The sequence below is a fragment of the Berghia stephanieae genome, chromosome 1, assembly GCF_034508935.2.
Source record: "Berghia stephanieae isolate SIO BIC M18660-M18661 chromosome 1, UCSD_Bste_1.3, whole genome shotgun sequence".
Taxonomy (NCBI): Eukaryota; Metazoa; Mollusca; class Gastropoda; order Nudibranchia; family Aeolidiidae; genus Berghia; species Berghia stephanieae.
In genome coordinates, this window is record NC_088360.1 from 13,210,838 (window position 1) to 13,232,685 (window position 21,848).

General features: G+C 33.4%; 1 protein-coding gene across 2 annotated transcripts in view; it reads right to left on the reverse strand.

Moving 5' to 3' along the window:
- Positions 1-21,848, reverse strand: part of LOC144968312 (eIF-2-alpha kinase GCN2-like) — a 59,475-nt gene that overhangs the window by 6,942 nt on the left and 30,685 nt on the right. For both annotated transcript variants that reach the window (XM_078906560.1, XM_078906553.1), the window contains exons 20-36: positions 21,782-21,848; positions 21,332-21,427; positions 20,361-20,483; positions 19,553-19,657; positions 18,366-18,527; positions 17,691-17,843; positions 16,974-17,210; positions 15,706-15,903; positions 14,918-15,078; positions 14,128-14,194; positions 13,586-13,702; positions 11,842-11,997; positions 10,214-10,294; positions 9,389-9,523; positions 8,730-8,843; positions 2,101-2,235; positions 1,360-1,446 (exon numbers count right to left, since the gene is read on the reverse strand). The exon at positions 21,782-21,848 is cut by the window's right edge and continues 9 nt beyond it. In XM_078906560.1, coding sequence (XP_078762686.1) covers positions 1,360-1,446; positions 2,101-2,235; positions 8,730-8,843; positions 9,389-9,523; positions 10,214-10,294; positions 11,842-11,997; positions 13,586-13,702; positions 14,128-14,194; positions 14,918-15,078; positions 15,706-15,903; positions 16,974-17,210; positions 17,691-17,843; positions 18,366-18,527; positions 19,553-19,657; positions 20,361-20,483; positions 21,332-21,427; positions 21,782-21,848 — 2,194 coding nt within the window. The remainder of the gene's footprint in view (positions 1-1,359; positions 1,447-2,100; positions 2,236-8,729; positions 8,844-9,388; positions 9,524-10,213; positions 10,295-11,841; positions 11,998-13,585; positions 13,703-14,127; positions 14,195-14,917; positions 15,079-15,705; positions 15,904-16,973; positions 17,211-17,690; positions 17,844-18,365; positions 18,528-19,552; positions 19,658-20,360; positions 20,484-21,331; positions 21,428-21,781) is intronic.

The following is a 21,848-nucleotide window of genomic DNA, read 5'->3' on the forward strand; positions in this document are numbered from 1 at the left end:
CCTTCTCTTTGATATCTGCAGTCGCATTTTCGTTTTCTACGGTCACTCATGGCTAAACTCCGCCCAGAAACGATTTCATAGGTCCGTCCATCACCAAATTTCAAACTTTTGTTCTCGTGAGTTCTTAAATTTTTTGACTGAAGAACCATTGGCTACTGAGCATCTTGACCCTTCAACGATTGGTCGTTCTGGCAGCTCACGTGTCAACAGCCGTCAACAATGAATTGAATCATCGTTGAGGCAGTGGAAGACGGCCATGGAATAGTTGCGTCACAATCGCCACGTTGATGAATAAATTATCCAGGCATGGTTGATAGGTAAAAAAGCCAAACTATGTTCTAGTTACATTTGAAAGAAACAAAGTATATCACTGATCTCGTCTGTTTGAGATATAAAGAATGATATAAAAATCAAGAAAATCGACTGATAAATAAAAAAGTTGCTAAAAAAAGCTAAAATAAACAAAAGCAATTTTTAAAATCAAATTTATTCGTAAAACAGTTGGTTTTCAAGCGATTTTTCTGAAACAAAGACCAATGTACTTCTTTTTTCAAGCTGATTTCAGCAATGTGACTTTCAACTTCCTCAGAATTATATTTTTTACTTTTAGATTTTAGCTTTTAGGCCTACTCAAAAAGGTGTTATATTCCTTGCATAACAATAGCGTAATACATTGACGGGGAGAAGCATCTTTGTTTCGCCCAGCTGGATAGATAGCCTATGACTGGTCGAAGACTTTGAAACGCTTGATTCACAATTCTACACGAATGGACGGTGGCGGTAAATCAAAGAGGTGTAACAAATTTATTTACCGACTATTTTTCTTGGTGCTAAAATTACAAAGTCATAATTTCGCATCAGAAAAAATAACTCTGAGGTTCCTATCTCTTTATTTCAATAAAATTGATACCTCGAATGACAAAATCGACCCACAAATAAGGGAGTTATAAATTATTCATAATATTTTTAAAAGTTTACAATAATTGTCTTCAAAGTCATTTTTCATCACCAAAGTCGTAATTTTTTACCGATTTTTACCAAACAAAGTGCAATGTCAATGATTTTCACCCGCAAATAAAATAGGATCCAAATCGCAATTTCTGAAACATATTTTCTTTTCTGTCGGCAAATTTATAAAAATCAAAGCTGAAAACATCCTGCGACAGTGACAGGGCCTGTCATTTCCTTCACAACGATTGGATTTTACTTACTGAGGCCAGTTTTGGCTACCCCGCCCATAAATATTATGCCGTTGTCGGTTTTTGTCGGGTTGAATCTTAAAGAGTTAAGGCAACTGAAGTCGATACTTATAATTTCAATATCCCAAATCTTTCAATTAGATCATTATTGCATTCTCACCTTCACTCTTGAGCTTTCCCCATCTTTTAAGAGGATGATATTTGAAACACCCTGCTCTTTGCAGTGTCCTTGGAGTTCATCAAAATTCTTCAAAAAGAAAAAAAGAAAAAGGAAAGGTAAGTATTGCATTTATTAGGAGAATGCATTTGTCACCAATTCTTTCCCTTTGTTGTGTCCAACACATTGGATACTACTATAAGTATAAGGACAACTTAGGGGTAGACAACACATCTCAAGGCTTGATAGTTTTTGTCAGTGAACGAAAATCACAAATTACACCAAATTATGCGCACATGCCACAACACTTAGATGACAGTTCTGTGTTTCCGTCATAGTAAATATTATTTTGTCACTAATCGAGGGAATGAATTAAACAGAAAATACACGCTCCCAATATAGTACTTAACCATAGCAAACATATTACTCTAAGAACTTCACAATTATCTTTTTAACAAAAATCATCTGAATATCCTTTTTTTAAAACCCCAAGCATTAAGTTAAAAAATAGGATGAAACATTCAGTCTATTAAGCTAGTACTATTTTGGACAAACGACAACGCTGCTTTTCACCAGGGGGAACATCTAAATTCAAGCCCATCTCTGAAAGGATTTATGGGGATAGGCTAATTAAACTTATCAAATTGGCTACAAATGTTACTTATGTATAATTTCTAATTATTTATCACAAACATAGTTAATATTTAAATAAAGATATCATTTATTAATCCATCTTTGTCATACCTCTGTTTTGTCATAGTGAACCATAGTCCTAAAACCAGCATTCCACAGTGTCTTAGCAATGGCCAGTTTCTTGTTCAGCAACAGCTGGTGTCCAAGGGAACAGATAACCACATCACAGGGAGACAATGATTTCATCTGGAAGACCAGTCGTCATATTACATATAAACATCAATTTCCATTTCATTCCAAACTGACATTCCAAAAGCTTTGGATTTTGTCTCTATTTTTACCCACGACTTGAGCGTTAGAACACTGAACTCCATTGCAAATGATATTAGCTCAGTCAAAATAGTTTTTTTTATCTCTCTGCATACCCAGCAGTGATTACGTCGTTGGAGCTAAAAAGAAACCTTTTAAGTTAGGCCATTGTCTCATCCAAAGAGTAGCGTGCACAAGCAACTGTAACAGCTTGTCCCACTTGTTTGTTTTTGTTTTTAAGGGTTTTACGGCGCTTGCAACACATTTAGGTTATATCAGCGCCAGTAAAAAGGAAGAAAATGGTATGGTAAAAAGTTCTAGAATTACAATTAAAGCACCCAAGAAAAAGTAAGACAAAGGGGAACTGAGAACAAATAGGGATCAGATGTAGATTCCAAGAGCATACCACCAATGTACTTAGTTTGAAATCACCTACAAGTCTCATCCAGACAGAAGCACAAAATCCAACAAAGAGGAACACACTCAAATGCGTACATTATACATTCAAAATAAAAATAATACATAACAGAGAGATGATTTACAAGGAAAAAAATATCATCTCCCAAAACAATAACTATGCATTTGACTGTTTCCCTCCCAGCTAGGATTCCGGCCAGTGCCAGGACAAAACCAAGTAATCTCATTCCGAGACAAAGACAGAAAGCAAGTTGGAAAACAGATATAAGGGGATAGAAGACACAGTATGTACCTCCCTGCCCGCTATGGGAGGTCAGGATCCCCACCCAGATTGTCCCACTTTGAAGTAACAAACAAAACCTAGCTCGATTGGCTCAATGTTCTTAATGGACAACAAATTTTCTTTATTAATCTGATGATGAAAAATGCTTCCAAGAGAGCTCGTTTCATTTTACTTCAAATGCTTCCATTAAATCCAAGTTTCTTTTAGCATCTAATTGAATTTAATAAGCTATACATGTTTTATCTTTAATTTTGTCTATGTGAAAACATTACAGAAAAAACATTATAAGGGATTCTAAAAGCATTATACACACATGTGCAAATGTAACTTTACACTTGTTTTGAGTCAATTCATTTGAGTTTGAAGAGACAAAATTGAATAAATGTTATATCACAGAAGTGAGCAATATCTTTAATGAAGGTGATCCAAATTTCATCAATATGCATGCATAATCCTTAAAGGTGGGTAGTGGGGCAGATTGAGATCTGTCAATAGGAGGAGTAAGGCGTCTCCTTCCCTCCACTAGCCTGCGGGAGGTCCTTGGGCAAGACCGAGTACCCGCAATGCCCCCCGAACAGGGTTACGTGAAGTCGCGCCAGGCAGGCGATGGATGAGGATGGAGAGCAGCTGAAGGAGCTTCAGAACTGGTCTCTTCTTCAATGTGCTAGGCAGAGGATATCCTATGGATACAATGGCTGGGACACACGTCCTGTAAGGACACTGCTCTCTCACAGAAAGCAATGGCAAACTACTGTGAGTAAACCTGCCACGGAAACCCGAATGAAGAAAAGCAAAACAAATAACGATATGAGACCTGGTAATGAGACCCCCAAGTTAGATTGGTCTCCAAAGCGTATTGGGGAAGAACCTGACGCCGGCGGGAGTACCAGCCTAGTTGATGAAGGCATAACGCCTGACTGTACAGACCTGGGAAAGAACCGGAATACATGGTTAAAGCGGAACTACCTCATAGGAACTTGGAACATAAGAAGTATGGCAGCCGGTAAACTCAACACCATCATCAATGAAGCAGAAGAAAACAAAATAGACATTCTGGGAAATGTCGGAACACAGATGGGCTGGAAGTGGACATTTCACAACCAGCTGCGGAGGAAGGATAATTTACTCAGGAAGGGAAAAATCTGGACAAAGCGGTGTGGCAATCTATCTCGCAAAAACAACAGTCAACAGCCTCATTGGATACAAACCAGTGAGTGATCGCATTGTTAGCATTAGACTCCAAGGTCAAGCTAAAAACATCACGTTTATTCAAGTTTACGCACCAACAACTGCTGCAACCGAAGAAGCAATAGAGAATTTCTATGATGCCCTACAAAAGGAAGTGGACAACAAAGATAAACAGGACATATTAATAATCGCTGGTGACTTTAATGCCAAGGTAGGACGAAAAAAGAACAGTGAAGAAGATGGAATCATTGGAATATCTGGACTAGGGGAAAGAAACGAAAGAGGCGAGACACTCATAGATTTTGCACTGGCAAATCAACTTGCAATAAAAAACACCATGTTCAAAAAACATCCAAGAAGACTATTTACGTGGACATCGCCAGATGGAAGAACAAAAAACCAAATTGATTACATCATGATTGAAAAAAGATGGAACACCATAATTCAAGACGTCACGACCAAACCAAAAGCAGACTGTGACACAGACCACGAACTTTTGATATCAAAACTGAAACTGAAGCTTAAAATGAAGAAAAAAGTTACAAGACCTATTAGATACGAAGTTGACAGTATCAATGAAGAATTTGCGATTGAAGTAAAGAATCGTTTCCAACTGCTACTTCAAGATATCGAGGAAAAGGAACCGGATGAGATCGCAAATGAGACAAGGAAAATATACTTGGAATCCGCTGAAAAACACCTTCCTAAAAAACGGGGCAAAAAACAACCATGGATGAGTGAAAATACACTAAACAAAATCAAAGAGAGGAAAGACGCAAAGACGACTCATGGCACTCATAGCAATGTATACAAAGAGATAGCTAAGGAAGTGAAAAAGCTGTGCAGAACGGATAAGAAAGAATATCTCATGAGAAAATGCAGAAAAATAGAAGACCTTCAGAGAGAAAACAAGACCAGGGAAATGTATGATGAAATAAAAACCATCACAAAAAGTTTTCAATCACGAATAGGGGTGATAAAAGATGAGCAAGGTAAACCCCTCACAGAAGCAGAAGACATAGCAAATAGGTGGAAAAGATATTGTGAAGATATGTACACAGAAGACCAAATAAACGAAATCCAACCTTTGCAAAACAACATGCAAAATGAAAACGAAGAATCTAGCTTACCACCTCTAAAATCTGAAATAGAATAGGCAATTAAATCACTTAAAGATGGGAAAAGTCCAGGTTGTGACAACATTCAAGCTGAGATGATAAAAGCAAGCGAAGATGAAGGAGTTGAAGTATATCTAAGACTTTGTACGAAAATTTGGGAGAAAGAAATTTGGCCCTCAGATTGGAGGAGAGCAATTTTTATACCATTGCCTAAGAAAGGAGACTTACAACTATGCTCCAACTACCGAACAATATCACTCATCAGTCATGCAAGCAAAATCCTTCTAAAAATTATCATGAACAGGATTGAACGTAAACTGGAAGAAGAAGTCAGTAACACCCAGGCAGGTTTTAGAAAAAACAGAGGGACAAGAGACCACATATTCAATTTGCGTCAAATTATTCAGAAGCATCGAGAAGTAAATTCTGGCCTCCACACTTGTTTTATAGACTATTCGAAAGCTTTTGATTGTGTTAATCATGAGAAATTATGGGAAACTCTCCTGGAGATGAACTTTGATCCTAGAATTAGAAACCTGATAAGATCCCTCTATGAGAACCAACAATCAGCGGTACAACTAGAAAGCGGAACAACAGAATGGTTCAAAGTTACAAAAGGAGTAAGACAGGGATGTATTCTATCACCCCATTTGTTCAGCATTTACACTGAAGGTATAATGCAAGATGTGGAAAACGATGTCAGGAGAAGTAATTACAACGAACCTAAAATGCAAGGTCTACCCATAAAAGATCTGAGGTACGCAGACGACACTGCACTATTGTCCACAACACCGGGGGGACTAGAGAATCTAATAACATCTGTAAAGGAACATAGCGAGACCAAAGGCCTTAAGCTGAATATAAAGAAGACCAAAATCATGAATACTGACAAATGCAAAACAGATGCCATCATAAAAATCAATGGAGAAGAAATAGAAAGAGTAAAGAATTTTGAATATCTTGGAGCCAGGATTGAGTACAACGGGAAATCGGCCCCAGAGATCAGGAGGAGACTAGCAATGGCAAGATCAAAGCTAGAAAAGATGAATAATATCTGGAAAGGGCAGTGCATTCAAACAAAAATCAAAATCCTCAAAAGTGTTGTTTTCCCAACTGCAACATATGGATGCGAAGCATGGACTATCAGCAAAGCAGAGAGCACAAAGATCACAGCTTTTGAAATGGCATGCTACAGAAAAATACTCAGAATATCATGGACTGAAAAACAAACAAACAAAGAAGTCCTGAGAAGGATCGGAATAAAATCACCAATTCTTCTTCAAACTGTAAAGAAATTGAAACTAAACTATTTTGGCCACACGACTCGCCACGAATCATTAGAAAAGCACATTCTGCAGACAAGGGTAGACGGCAAGAGAGGAAGAGGTAGACCAACAAGAAGCTGGGAACAAGATATATGTGAATGGCTGGGAATGACAGCAACTCAAGCAAGTAGACTGGCGGAAAACCGTAATCTGTTTCGCAAGAAAGTTCGGGAAGCAACGTCCTACGCAGGATCAGCTGACTAGATGATGAATCCTTAAAGTAACAATGACTCAAAGAACACAAATTGGGTTGCTCTGATTCAGAAAAAGAGGAAAAATTTGATGCAAAACAAGTCAGTAATGTATATGGCTACCACGATTTCCAATAATTGCTCGGACAAGTCTCCCCATAGAGATTATCAAGGAGTTTATGTCATTTTGCTGTGATGTATTCTACTCTTATTCAACAGCATTTAAAAGCTCGTAATCATTCCTTGCTTGGTACTGTTGTTCTCTTGTAGGTCTTTTGAGGAGAACTCAGAGGTGCTCAATAAAATTGGGGTCTAGATTTACAGTTGGCCATTCGAGCACCAAGGTCTTATTCTCAATTAGTTGAGGTTGTACAGAGGCCTTCTGAAATGTTGTTTTCCACAGTGATGTCGGAGGCATAAAAGAGGGGTTGGTTGTGTGTCGAGCAGATGTTTAATCATTATTGGCACTTATTATTCTGGGTTGACCAGTCTGCCATTGATCCCTCACATGCCCTTTCAGTGTTGAACTTTACAATAATAGAATAGCAGATAGCTCTAACATTGAAAAGCTGTACAACCTCAGCTACTGGCCATTTAGCATGAATATGGCCAGGTTGACAGGCTCTCTCTTCGACGCTTAGTTTCAGCATGTTTTCAAGAGTAAAAGAATTGAAATCAAAGTTACTACAAAAATATTTCACAAAGATTATATTCAATTTGTTTAAAACAGCAAATAACTTGTAAACAGTAGAAGACACCATGGCAATATTCAATCAGGGCACATTGGTGCAAAAGGGTTCTGTTTCGAGAAATTTAAAACTTGCAATTTCACGATTGTCCCAGTAACATTCTTTATAAATCCTTCTTTCCATCATTTCCGATGTTGAAATATCAAGTTGTCTTTCAAAAATGTTTACCATCCACACTGTGATTGACAGATTGCAATATAACTAAGCATGCATGTGGTTTAATAAATGCTTTTAGGAGATATAAAATTCTTGACTCTAACATACAGTTAAACAATATTAATTTAGCGTGTAAAAATGTTAAGCTATCTTTGCACATGTGTATATATCAGGGTGGCCAACTTTTCAGAAACTGAATTAGGGAAAATTTTTGGTTACTGCACAATAATGTTAAGGTGATACACAGCCTAATACTAATTTAATACTTTACAAAGAATGAAAATGAAAACAGACATTAAGTTGACATACATGTAAACCTTGGAAGTGAAAGGGGTAACTTTTGACATATGTATCCTCTATCCAAGCTTAGGAGGTGCATTATGCCCTCTATTGAATTTGGTGCAGAAGTCACAGCCTCTATTCTATTAATAAATATGACTTGACAATTTAAAACTAAAAAACTACACACACATTGAGACCACAGCATCACTACAATACTTTTTACACTATGTACATGATAACAGGCTTTGTTTACTGCTATTATTTGCCTTCTGAATGCAAGCTATCCATGGTGGATCTCTTGCAATTTGGCAAGAACTTGTCAGTCAATTGGACAGGTGGCATGCTTGATGAGGAGACCCTAACTTTATTAACTAAAAGACTGTTTAGAGTGGCATTGCTCAACTGAGATCTGCTTTCAGTTCTATTCTTCCTAACCAAACTAAATATCCTCTCTGATGCTGCATCAGCGTCTTTTTTTACTATGTTTTTTTTTCGGGAAAAAAAATGCAGTTTCGGGACATCGGGAACGGTGGATCCATTTAGGGAATTTCCCGAAATAATCGGGAAGGTTGGCCACTCTGATATATCAGTCAGTTTTATCTTATTGAATTCAAGGACTGCAACTCACAATATGCTATACATGTTTTATGTTTATTTGTGTTTATCACAGAATAAACATTACGAGGGATTCTCACAACATAATAAATTAGTCAGTCTATTACCTTTTTATCTTCAGCAACAACAGTGACCAGACGATCAAAGGAAATACTGATGCCCACCCCATGTGACGGAGATCTACTTGCACCTGAGTGTAAAGGTGACATATATTTTTCAATCTGAAATTAAATGTATTGAAATGTATTGGTTTTGCTAATTAAACCAAGTTCATGATGTCATGTTTATGTTAAAAGATTGCATTCTTGAGAAGGTTTTCCAATAATAATTGAAAAATATCAGACCTACATTAACATTTTGATGAAAATTGTTTTTCAAAACTTCAATTCCTTATTTCTAATGATGATGATAATGATAATAATAATAATAATAGTAATGATAATAATAATAATAATAATAATAATAATAATAATAATAATAATAATAATAATAATAATAATAATAATAATAATAATAGTAATAATAATAATAATAATAATGCTGAAATATAACTGTAACTCCGAGACAACAAACCAGACACCCATCATTTATCAATGATAAAACTTCAGTGACTTCTTATAATTTTAAAATAATAAATCTAAGTTGTAAAACAAATTGCTAATATCATTTTTACACTTTCAGGTAAAATCTTGATTAAGGACTCATTGTACCAATGGTAGAAATCCCAATGATTATCAAGCCAATACAATGTAACATTAAAACCTACCAGTCGGTCATAACGTCCCCCTGCAGCGAGAACCTCTGGAACAATACGTTTCTTCTTCTTGCTATCACACATCACTTGAAACATTAGTCCAGAGAACTGATTTGGGTTGTAAATGAGGCCTATACATATCAGCACCTTTAGAAGGGAATAATATAGTGTCAATCATTATACGATAAAGTAATCAATATAAACAAAATTTCTTATATTTATTACCATGGAGAAATTTGTTTTTAAAGGCTGTCTCAAGGGAAGACTGCAATAAACTGTGAGCCACAGCACAGCCGTTGAGTATTAATATTAAATTTTGTAATTACAGATAACAAAATGAAGACCGTACTGCTGAACTATGTTGCCTCCTGATTGCACCATACTGTTTTATCTTTTGAAAATCACCAACAGGTCTATCTTTTCATACAAACCAACATGTCAGTAGTTATATAATAGGATATGCATGTGGTTAAGTGACTGGAGAAAAATGGGGAAGTTATAAAAAAACAATTAATTTTGGCTTTGCCCTGCACTCTCTATGATTAAATACCCAGAAAAAAAAAGTTGAATATGTCAATTTATTACCATCAACTTTTAATAATCAAGCAACAACCAGCAGAATTATTAGATCAATGACCCATTTCTCTCACAAGTGGAAAAAAAGATTTTATATAAATAAATAATTTCTCCTCTCAGACAATTCGTTTATGCATCGAGCAAGTCCTGATGAGATTCCCTTGAAATCATTTATCTTATCAAGAATAATGATAATGGAGGGAAGTGGAGTCATATGTCTACAGAGTTCAAAATTGTATTGTTGTCTTTATTATCAATTACCTCCAGGTTGAGATCAAGGTGACTGGAATAAGACAGTATGTGCTCTAAATCATGAAGACCACTTTTACATAGGGAACTAGCCTGAAATAAAGAGAACAAGCCTCTTGAGATAAACATACATAAAACAAAACAAGTATGATGGAAAAAAAACAACCAAATAATTACACCCTTCCCTAAAAATAAAAAGGATGCTCTGCATTACGATATATAAATATATAACCAGTGCAAAAGAGATGTGTATCTTGATAGATTGCTCCATCTGAGGCTGCCAGCGGAATCGATTAATTGGAAATCCACTAAATAAGAATGATTTCTGCATAACTGCACTGGTCCTATTAAGCAACTTGCACTTTATAATAACAATAATGATAATATTTGTTTGTTTGTTGCTTTAGGTCTCTTCCAACACAATTGAGGTTATATGAGAGACCGCTGAAACAAAAAAACAAGCAATCTAACAAAAATAGTACAAATGTCAATCAAAATCATAACCTAAAGATATCATAAGCTAAATTATAAATAACCAAGAACAAACAGGCAGAGGATTTACAGGAAAAAAAAATATCCCCTGTCAAAAATACAATCACAAACCAAAGAAGCAGGATAGGCTAGTAAAGAGAAGAAGAAACGACATCACTATCGGATCGTACACCCATGCGAACATCATAGGTATATGATTCAAGGGTGATGCTCCCATCCAACCACCCGCCTATAATGATAATAATAATAATAATAATAATAAAAATAATAATAATAATAATAATAATAATAATAATAATAATAATAATAATAATAATAATAATAATAATAATAATAATAATAATAATATGTGCGGCTATGTGGTCTTATGGTATGACAATAGCTTTTGGATCGGAAGATCCTGGGTTCAAGTCTTGCTCAGCACATAGTTGAGTCATTGGAAAAGGTTCTTTACTCACATTCTCTCACGGTTCTCAGGTGTAAAATGAGAACTTGGCTGTCAGCAGTGTTATCTCTGTGGGAAAAATTGTAATAATGCCTAACAGGCATCATGTCTTGTTCTATATCTTATGTGTTGCTGTTGGTCAGGGACCCCTTGTAAAGCGCTTTGAGCACGCTTAGTGTATATTGCGCGATATAAATGCTCTCGTTTAAAAAAAAATAAAAAAAAAAAAAATAAATAATAACAATAACAACATCAATTATAGGATATGTATCATACCCCAAGTCCTGTACACATATTTAGACCCTTTGCTATTTAGCAATGGAAAGAACTAACAGTCATGCACTATTGCTCTCTTTTCTTTCCCATGTGTTCTTACAATATCCTTCATTGCATATAACCAGGAACTCCTTCACAATCCTGCTGACTGCGGCAAAGATAGTTAAATACCTCACCAAATACACAATGTCTGGGCCAATTTGTCACCAATCTGGTCACTGGCAATGTCAATTCTCTTTGAATTTGTCGCAAGATGACACACTGTAACACTTAAAGTATTAATGAAAGATAGAAAGAAAGAAAGAAGGATAAAAGAAATAATTTCTTTTAAATGCCTTTCTCTGGAGAATCATGCAATCACAATCACAACTACCATACTGAAGTAGTGTTCCAATTCATAATTTTAAAATAAGCTGGAAAAACTTACCTGTCCCATAGATTTGGTGATACACTTGAGATTGTTGGAAACTTTGCCAAGAGGTCCCTCTAGATCCAACAGCGAAGTAAGCTGTGATGCTGCCTGCCCTGATAAGTTTGGTTTCAATTCACTCTCTAGTAAGGCCAGTCTCTTCTGTTTGCTTGTCTGAAGATAGAAAGATCAGGAACATGATTAGCTTGTAAAAAGACCTTACGATCAGAATTTGAATGGGTAAATTGGTAAAATGAGGATAATCAGTATAATTAATGAAGTGAATAGTAATGACTATGGACAACAATGATCTTATAATTATCCAATCCTTTTATTTAAAAAATACGTTAAAAAATTATTAAAATAAAAAACAACTAAAAACAAAATAACACCCCCCCCCCCCCTAAAAAAAACAAACAAAAAGAACCATCAAACAAAACAACAAACCAAAAATAAAAACAAAGGAACAATTTGACATATCGAACTCTAGATAGCAATCAATATCTAGCTGACTGTGACTATATAAACGGACAAATTTTATTTAATGGCTGAATATTATAATGGGGTGATTATTATCATTATTGCATTGATAAAAATGAAAAGAAAAGTTTTTCACTACGAATAGGAAGAAATGATAGTGTGATCAACTGTTTTCATCATTATTGGTTTGCCTGCTTTTACTGAGCTTAGATTATTTGACAACAGAGTAAAGAAAGTTCAAAGGGTATTTTACATGACATGGAAAAATTACAATAATATTCAAAATATTCATGGATCCTGTAAAAGATATATTGAGACATAATCTGCATTTATACTTTATCATATTTTCATTTACAAACATTTTGCAACAGAAATAAAAGTAGTCCTCCAGAATTATTTGGCCACTGGAGCCAAGTTTATCCTGGTTTCTATAGCATGAAACAGACAATAGCAATTGCTTGCAATCTTTTGATAGGATGCTAGTCTATTGCAAAGGACTTTCCACCAGATGTAACAGACCCAGATACTCAATCACTGGTAGGTGGACAAGGAGTCCGAAAAATCTCGACTGCACCTGGGATCGATCAAGGTCCCTTTGCACGTAAAGTGAGTGAGTTACCAACCGAGCTATCTGGACCCCCTTGCAACAGAAGAGTGACTGCTTTTTTCATAAAAAATTACATGAAAAAACTCTACCAAGAAAACTGAGACCTGATCTGGTTAACAATGTAATTATTGTGCAAATCATTTGAGCCAATCTATAATTGGGACATTCCTCGTAACCTTAAGATAATGATAATGACAATAACAATAACAACAACAACAATAATAATTATAATAATAATAATAATAACAATAATAATAATAATAATAATAATAATGATAATAATAATAATAATAATAATAATAATAATAATGATGATATGATGATGATGATAATGATGATAATAATAATAATAATAATAATAACAATAGCAATAATGGTAATAATAATAGTAATAGTAATACTACTACTACTACCACTACCTCTGCTACTACTACTACTTTTTACAATTTTCCAAATGTATCATAATGATTCTATGAACAATACTATTGACCCCCCCCCTCCCCCAATAATAATAATAATAATAATAATAATAATAATAATAATAATAATAATAATAATAATAATAATAATAATAATAATAATAATAATAGTAATAATAATAATAATAATAATAATAATAGTAATAAAAATAAACAAAAAAAAATAAAAAAATAATAATCCAAAACTAATGCTCACAAATGTTTCTGATACGATAGTCAATGCCTTGTGATGCTGGGCTTCAGGAATACCGTAATGAAGAAAAATGGCCTTCAGTATTGATGTATGGCTTATCCTGATGTAGTAATTTCTTGCCTGAGAAAAAAAAACAAAAAAAAGTACATTTTTTAAAGCAGATATTCCATGTCTGAAAGGAGTCTGTTCACTATAGAAGTAAAATATGGTCCATCATGATATTGCCAAACCTGTTCTTCTTTAATGTGCATCAAAAGTTATATTCACAGGTTGGTCGAAGTAGTCCATTAATATGAAGAAGCTTACTTTTAATTATGGGTTGGATAAGAATTTACAAAAAAATCTGATTTGAAACCCATTTAACAAAGGAAAGAACAATTTTATACATCAAAAGTACAATCATAGAAAATGTCATCTGATAAATAAAATTTAAGATTTTTAGATACAAAGAGTCAAAAATTGATTTCACAAAAAAATAGAAAAAAAAAAAAAATTACTATGAGACAAACAAAGTTCAAGTTTTAAACCACCATATATTTCATTACCTTTAAGGTTGGAAATTCGTTTATGATTTCTTGGACAATTGTCAATACTTCAGCATCAGGAATGAGACTGAAAATATTTTTTTTTCAAGAAAATACTTAATCAAGTTTAAAGAGAAAGAAATATAGGGGAGTGATAGATTAAATAAAAAAAATAAATTAAAAAAAAGAAGGAATTTGACCTATAAAATTAAAATTCTAAAGGTGGAGAGAAATAATCACCTTTATTCCTATACCATGAAGCAATATATTAAATAACTTGACCATTTTTTTCTTGTTGATTTCCTCTTTTTTTTTCAAATTGTGTGTAATAAAAAAAAAATTTAAGATCAAAAAATAAAATTTTTATTCATTCCCCATGATAAATGTTTCTATAGGATCTATCCTGATGGAATACTGGAATAACTCAGGTATCTTAAGCTAGATCAAGGTGACTTGCTCCAGGTCACATAGCACAATAGGGGAATCAAACTTCATACCTTCTGTGTATAAGGCAAAGAACAAACTGCTGTGCCATCTCTATAAGAACCAGACATGATATGTCAAACTCATTTGCCAAAATAAGCTTTTACCGTACATCTATTTATTTATGAGTCTAATGGTCAATATTGTTATTATGGAAAAGTTGTTAAAGCAAAGTGAAATATGAAATAAGAAGATAAGCCCTTAATTTTACTTTCCCTTTTCAGACTTATAATTTACATTATAAAAGACACAGCACAAGATGTGCATAGCCTAATTACCAGGTGGTTAATGACATGTATACTCTTGACAGATGAGATGGATTACTTACTTCAAGGACGGAGTGATAATGTCAAAACTACATTCAGTCAATTCTCTAGGGTGTACTCTGGGGTGAACATTGTATAACTTCCTTTCTCTGAATACTTTCTCAATGGCATATCGTTTCATGCTTTTCACTCCACATCGACCAACATAACGAGCGAATGGAACCTGGACAGTGAAAACAAAAAAAAAATTGTAGGAAAAAGGCACCTCATTTTCATCAGAAATGCCCATAGATTCGTTTTTCTGATTGCTGTTGAGAGACATGTTCTCTTAATTTGTATAAACATGATGAAATCGAATTGTTAACAACAATGCATCTTAAGTTCTTTTGATTTTAATGAAAACTTTGGGGTATTTTTGTATTGTGATTGTGCATAGACATATTGCATTTACAACCATACAAATATTCATGATACAAATGTAAAATTTAGATAAATAATTTTATTATTTTTCCTGAATGTATTGGGTTTTTTTTTTGTGTATGTGTGTGTGTGTGTGTGTGTGTGTGTGTGTGTTTGAAATACAAAGGATAGTTATTTAATATTTATGGAGGTTGTGTAAAGAAAGGAAAGTAGAAAAAAAATGATTACGATGGATTGATAACGATAAAGGCTAATATCAAGAGACGTGAACACCTGAAAGTACTAAAAATGAGTCTTGTCAGAAATTTCCAACAATCTTTATCCTCTAGAAATAATGATAAAATATTTTTTTAAAAAGAGGAAAGAAAAACAAAGCAAAAAAAACAAACAAAAACAAAAACAAAACAATATTCCTGAAGTACTAACTGACCCTCTGATCCATGGGTGCCATGACAATGCCCCCTTTGTGATCCATGAGTCTGACGCACTGTTCATTGCCTTCATAGATACCAAGTCCTGGCATGAGGAGAGGAGTTGGCATGTGAATGGCGCCATGATTGGTGAACACTCTAACTAAGGACTCCTCCACTTTCTTGTATATCAATGCCGTCTTGTTGGATATTGAGCTCTGAGAACATAATATGGACAAATAATCAAGAATGGATCTAAGAATTAAAGAGTAAAACTGATCTGTTTAGATTTCTTTTGTTCCCTTATAAATATTGCATGTCCTTGTGCATTGTATGAAGTGTCCTGAGTGTAAATTCAATGGTATGAAGAGCTTTAAGGTTTTGGTGGTAAGTGCTGCATGCCATAACTACCACTTCATGTCGCTCACAATTTTCCTTTTAAAATATAACAGCATTGGGAGAAGGAATTTTAACAAAATAAATACAGACTTTGTGACATTAGGGGGATAGCGAATGCTTGAAACAATATTGTAAAAGTTGAACTAAATTACACTTAAATTATTTGATGAATAGCTCCTTTTATTAAAAAATTGAGCACTAATATTTCATGGTTTTTGTTTTTATAATTTATTAATTATATATACATATTATATACATATCATCCTTTAATAATGTGTGTTCATAATTCAAATTCACTGTTTCTGTTAATAGAGTTTCTTTCACTTGGTCATTTCTCCTTTGGAAATTATCAATCTTTTGATGTCATTCATTCCTAAAAGCTTTTGTTCCTTTTACTATTAACTAATATAATTGGCACCATGTAAGACATAGTTCAGTCAAACCCAAAAAAACGAGGCACTCATCACTGCTAAAAGGGCCTTAACTAAGTACATAATACCAAGGTCAATTTACAATCATCACCATTCATCTGGTCACTGATTACGTTCATTGCTGTCAGCCTTTCTTACAAGATAGCAATTCTAAAAACTGAATGCGATAAAGCAGAAAGAAAAATACAAGAGAAAATCATCTACAAAAAATAAATAAAATCAAATGAAATCACCCATATTCAAATGGGGATTGAACCCAAGACCTTATTACTGATCATTCATGCTACCACTACACCAAAAAGGTTACCAGATAGGTTGTATAATTTAATGCTTATATTCTTCAAAAGGAGTATGTGCACACAGCTGTAAACTCTTCTAATACACGTATATAATTTTTCACTTTATTACAAGAGAAGATAACAAATCAGCAAGATCATGTGCTAAATTAGATATGTAACCTCATAGTTATCATGATCATAGGTGAAATCCGTTAAAGGTGATATGGGCTGGTCAAAGATGGTGTTTAACATCTGCCTGTGTGAAGAGGACAGGGGCTTGGCTATAGTCGACTTGAGCAATTCAATCAACTCATTCTCCTGCATCAAAGCAGGTGGGAGGAAGTCACTGCTGAGAAGTTCTTTAGATGTTGGCCTTAAACTCGGATCGTGGTTTAATAACCAAATAATGATCTTGGCCTGTATGCATCCAAATGAAAAAAATTGATTATGAGCTTTTATAATATATTATCAAATGGTAGTAAATTAAAAGAAAGCAGATGTTTTTGTTTACACATAATATTTGATTTTGAAACTATTTTAAAAAGGTGTTTAATGTAGATCATAGTTTCTTGTATGCATAACAAACAACATTAAAACTCTATTTTTACAGTATTTCATAGTGATATTAAAATTGACTGTCGGTCAGTTTGATCTTTATTGATATTAGACTTGTAGAACATTGACTCAAAGAAGGTTTTTAAAAATCATTTCATTCAGTAAATTCGACTCACTCCATGACACAACACAACAAAATAATATTTTAAAAAATAGTTTGGATAATTTAATGTTTATATTCTTCAAAAAGAGTATTTATGCTCAACTGTAAACTCTTCTAATACACTTATATAAAACAAACATAAACACACACATACATGTAAAAAATCTTAATATTTCAACCTGATTGGAAAAGTTCCCCCATTGGAAATCTTTCGGGAGCTCAACAGCAGGAAGGCGTAGATTGCTAATAATTTTGACCCTCTCCATTCCAGTGGGTAGGGATTTGTAACACATCTCAAAGAAAATGATACCCAAACTGTATATGTCCACTTTCTGGAAGAAGGAATGGTATGGATCAGAGAATACTTTGTTATCATATCATAATTGAAACAGTATTGAAACAATTTCAACCACAATATAGAGTAACTTTAATATCTGAATACCATTTATAAGAAGGGCAACATTCCTTGAAAAAAGAATTGCAAATTATTGTCTCTTTTACTCATCAGTCCCTTCAATCACTACACATTTGTTTTAGATGATTTTCATTGTGTTATTGGTATTTTCAATTTTCAAAAATATTGTTATTTCATAAATAAAAAACTTGAGTTTGTTAATAATAAAATTAAAATGTGAACATGTAGTCAACAGGAGAAAAGAACCTAATGAATCTATAAGGATAACATAATAAAAGGAGGTTGATTTTTCGTAAGATTTTTTTGTTTTGTTTTGAACTTTTAGCTATTTATCTGGTATACTATCATATGACATTTTTCTGATTTATTTTCTTGCCTCAATGTCTGAACCAAATTTTTCATTTTCATTGGTAACCAGCTTCTACAAAAATTGGAGTACCTGATCATAATGTACTTTATTAGCTCCTTGCATAACCTCAGGGCTGACATACAAGGCAGTGCCTACTTTGCCAGTCAAATTTCCATCACTGCTGCTTGACCTTGAGTGGTGAACTGTGACTAAATCTTGAGGTGACGGTAATGTCAGATCTGCTGCACCATCCTATGAGGGAAAATGTTTGTTATTAAGGGTTTAAGGCACTTGCAACATATTTAGGTCATTTCAGCGCTAGTAAAAAGCAGGAAATGGGATAGTCAAAAATTATAGATTTACGTTTGAAAGCATACAAGAAGTGTAAGACAAAGGGGAAAAATAGTTTGAAAAGGGAACAGATGTAGATTCCAAGAGCATACTATCACTGTAAATTGTTTGAGATCACCTAAGCAAAGGATCTCACTAAGAGGAACACACTCAATTAAACAACAAATATAACAATACAAAACAGAAAGATGATTTACAAGGGAAAAAATATCATCTCCCAAAACTGATACTATACATTTAACTGTTTCCCTCCAAGCCAAAGACTCCGACAAGGGAAAGGACAAGCCAAATAATCTCATTCCAAGACAAAGAAAGCAAATTGGAAAACAGATAATTGGATATAGAAAACACAGTAAGTGACCTCTCTGGCCATTATGAGAGGAAAACAAGATAAGAAAACAACAAAAACCCTTTGAAACAAAATATTTTGAAGTTTTCAAAATGATCATATACAAATACAAATTCAAATCGTTATAAAAGTTATAAACTGTGAGTATATTAACTAATTAATTCCTCTTTTAATAAAAGATTAAATTCTTATCAGGAAATTTGTCTACAGAGTTTATCTTGTAAAAAGGACTGACATAGACTTACCAAGATCTACAGTGCAATATGTGCAACAGGGATTAGCTTTCTCGCAGAAAGAAAAAGTGAATTTTTAAAGGCGGGTCTTATAAGTGATGGTGCAATACCTTATCCACTCAAACACATATTTTTAAATGATAAACACATATAGCCCTGGAGATGAAACTAATAGACATGCTTTTCTGAATAACAGGATTCAGGTTCAATCCCCAGTGTTGGCAGGATGATTTTGTTTGAGGTTTGATTTAATTCACCAGTCAAAGCAGATTGCTTTTTAATTGTATTTTTCTATCTACTCTGAAGTTCATTCATGCACACATTTTCCTATTTTTATTTCTTACCTTGACGAGAATGTCTGTGGTGGCCAAACCAAAGTCTCCAATCTTTACGTGATCATTGGAATCCAAGAATATATTGACTGGTTTCAAATCTCTGTGAATCATGCCCTGATTTGATTACAGTAGGTGAAAAGTTATTTGTCATTCGTATTATTGAAATGAATATAATATAGATAGAATGATTTTGATGTTGGTGTTGTTGTTGTTGATGATGATGATAATAACAATAATATAAATAATAATGATAATAATAACAATAATAATAATAATAATAATAATAATAATAATAATAATAATAATAATAATAATAATAATGATAATAATAAAAAACAATTATTATTATTTTTATTATTAATATCATTATTATTTATATATAACTGATAGATGATGATGAATAATAAACAATATTAACGTATGATAATAATAATAAATAATAATAATATAATAATAATAATAATAATAATAATAATAATAAATAATAATTTTTACTAAATAATCATACATCATTAAAATCGAATAATAATTAATATTGCCTATCATCTACAAAACAAGTAAAGAATAAAAATGATGCAAATGTCTAAAGACTTGAATGAAATTTCAAAAGATATGCCTTCCTACGTTTCTTGAAGATATCCAACAAGGGAAAAACTAACACTATTAGAGAGACTGTTCCACATCCCAGAATTAGGCACCTAGAGCTGTTTGTATATGGAAAGACAACGTATAAATGATTTACAGTATTATTATTAATTAAACATTTATAAATTGTAATCACCAAAGGGTTTAAAAATTATTATATTATTCTGACTACCTGGCCATGAATGTGAACAAGTCCCTCAATGACCTCCCTGAAAAGCCGCCACACTCTGTCCATATCCTGACACAGACCATCATCTATACAGTCACGAAGAGTGCTCTTTTCACAATATTCCATCTAGGAGAAAGTCAAGAGTAGAGATGGTGAATGACAGAAAGATAATCTTCAGAGAAGAATTTGTGTGCAATGAATAGAAAATTTTGCCCATCTTGGTATTATATTTAAACATTTTTTCTTTTATCAAAACAAATATAACACCTTAGAAGTACAGGATATATAAATAAAATTCATTATGTAAAGTTATTTTCATATGAAAAAAAAAACACACACCCCAGAACAAAACAAAAAAAAAACAAAAAAAAACCAACAAAAAACAAAAACAATCATAATATCAAAACAAAAACCCCAACAGACTTTTATTCTTCTTCAAATAAAAGGGTTGACACAGTTGGACTAAGTATTACTGTCGATAAGCATATCCAAGAAAGAAAAAAGAAAAAGAAAGGTAATGATTTTCTTTGTTTAGAACCAAGATGGCCGCCATTGCCGTGCGGCGTGACATCAGACTACTGAATCCAATTGTTTCAGGTCAAACAAAAGTGCAATGATAAATAAAGCATCACATGATATATGTACTTTTGATTTCCTTATAGCCAAGAGCTCTACAGGATTTGGATTTTTGTTTACAAATAATCCAATACACTGCAGTCCCTTATTAAGTATCTTTTGTTTTCGAAATATTAATTAAATGCTACCATTATGATGTTCAGGTTAGTGCATGTTACAGTTACATAGAAGATGTGGATCTTCAATAATCGGTGTGTGCAAACCACTACGCCCCCCCCCCCCCCCCCCCCCCCCCCGTCATACCCCTTTTTCTTTTTTTTTTTTATAACTGAATTTACAGTAAAACTCAGTTGTCCATCTGAAGAAGAAAAATATGAAAAACGAGATATGACACTCACCTGGATGTACAACAATTTCATGACATTATCCTCACATTCAGGTGGTTTTGCATCATCTGCCAGAGCAGCACTAGCCTCTTTTGTCACAACTTCACTCTGATATGACCACATGATACAAAATGGTGATACTCATAGAGGACATAAAGTTATACATCTTAAGAAAATGAGAAAATGGCTTCAAAAATATATTAGAATTTTAGCGAAAGACAAAACGAATAAGATTCTACACAGAATTATATAACCAGATAAGTAAGAGTAAAATTAACTTTCTAAACAAAAACCTGATATTGTCTACTCTTCACTAATTTACATTTTTCTTGTTAAAATACAGGGAACTTAAATTGTAAAAAAAAAAGAAGAAAAAACAAAACAAAACAGAACTTGAAATTAGAGTTTTTGTAAATCTTCATCTCCCTTCAAATAAATAACTATTTATAGCTTAAAGCTTACCTTTGAATCTTCTTCTTCATCATCTTTATCTCCACTTCCAAACACTATACTGTCGTCTGATGCATCA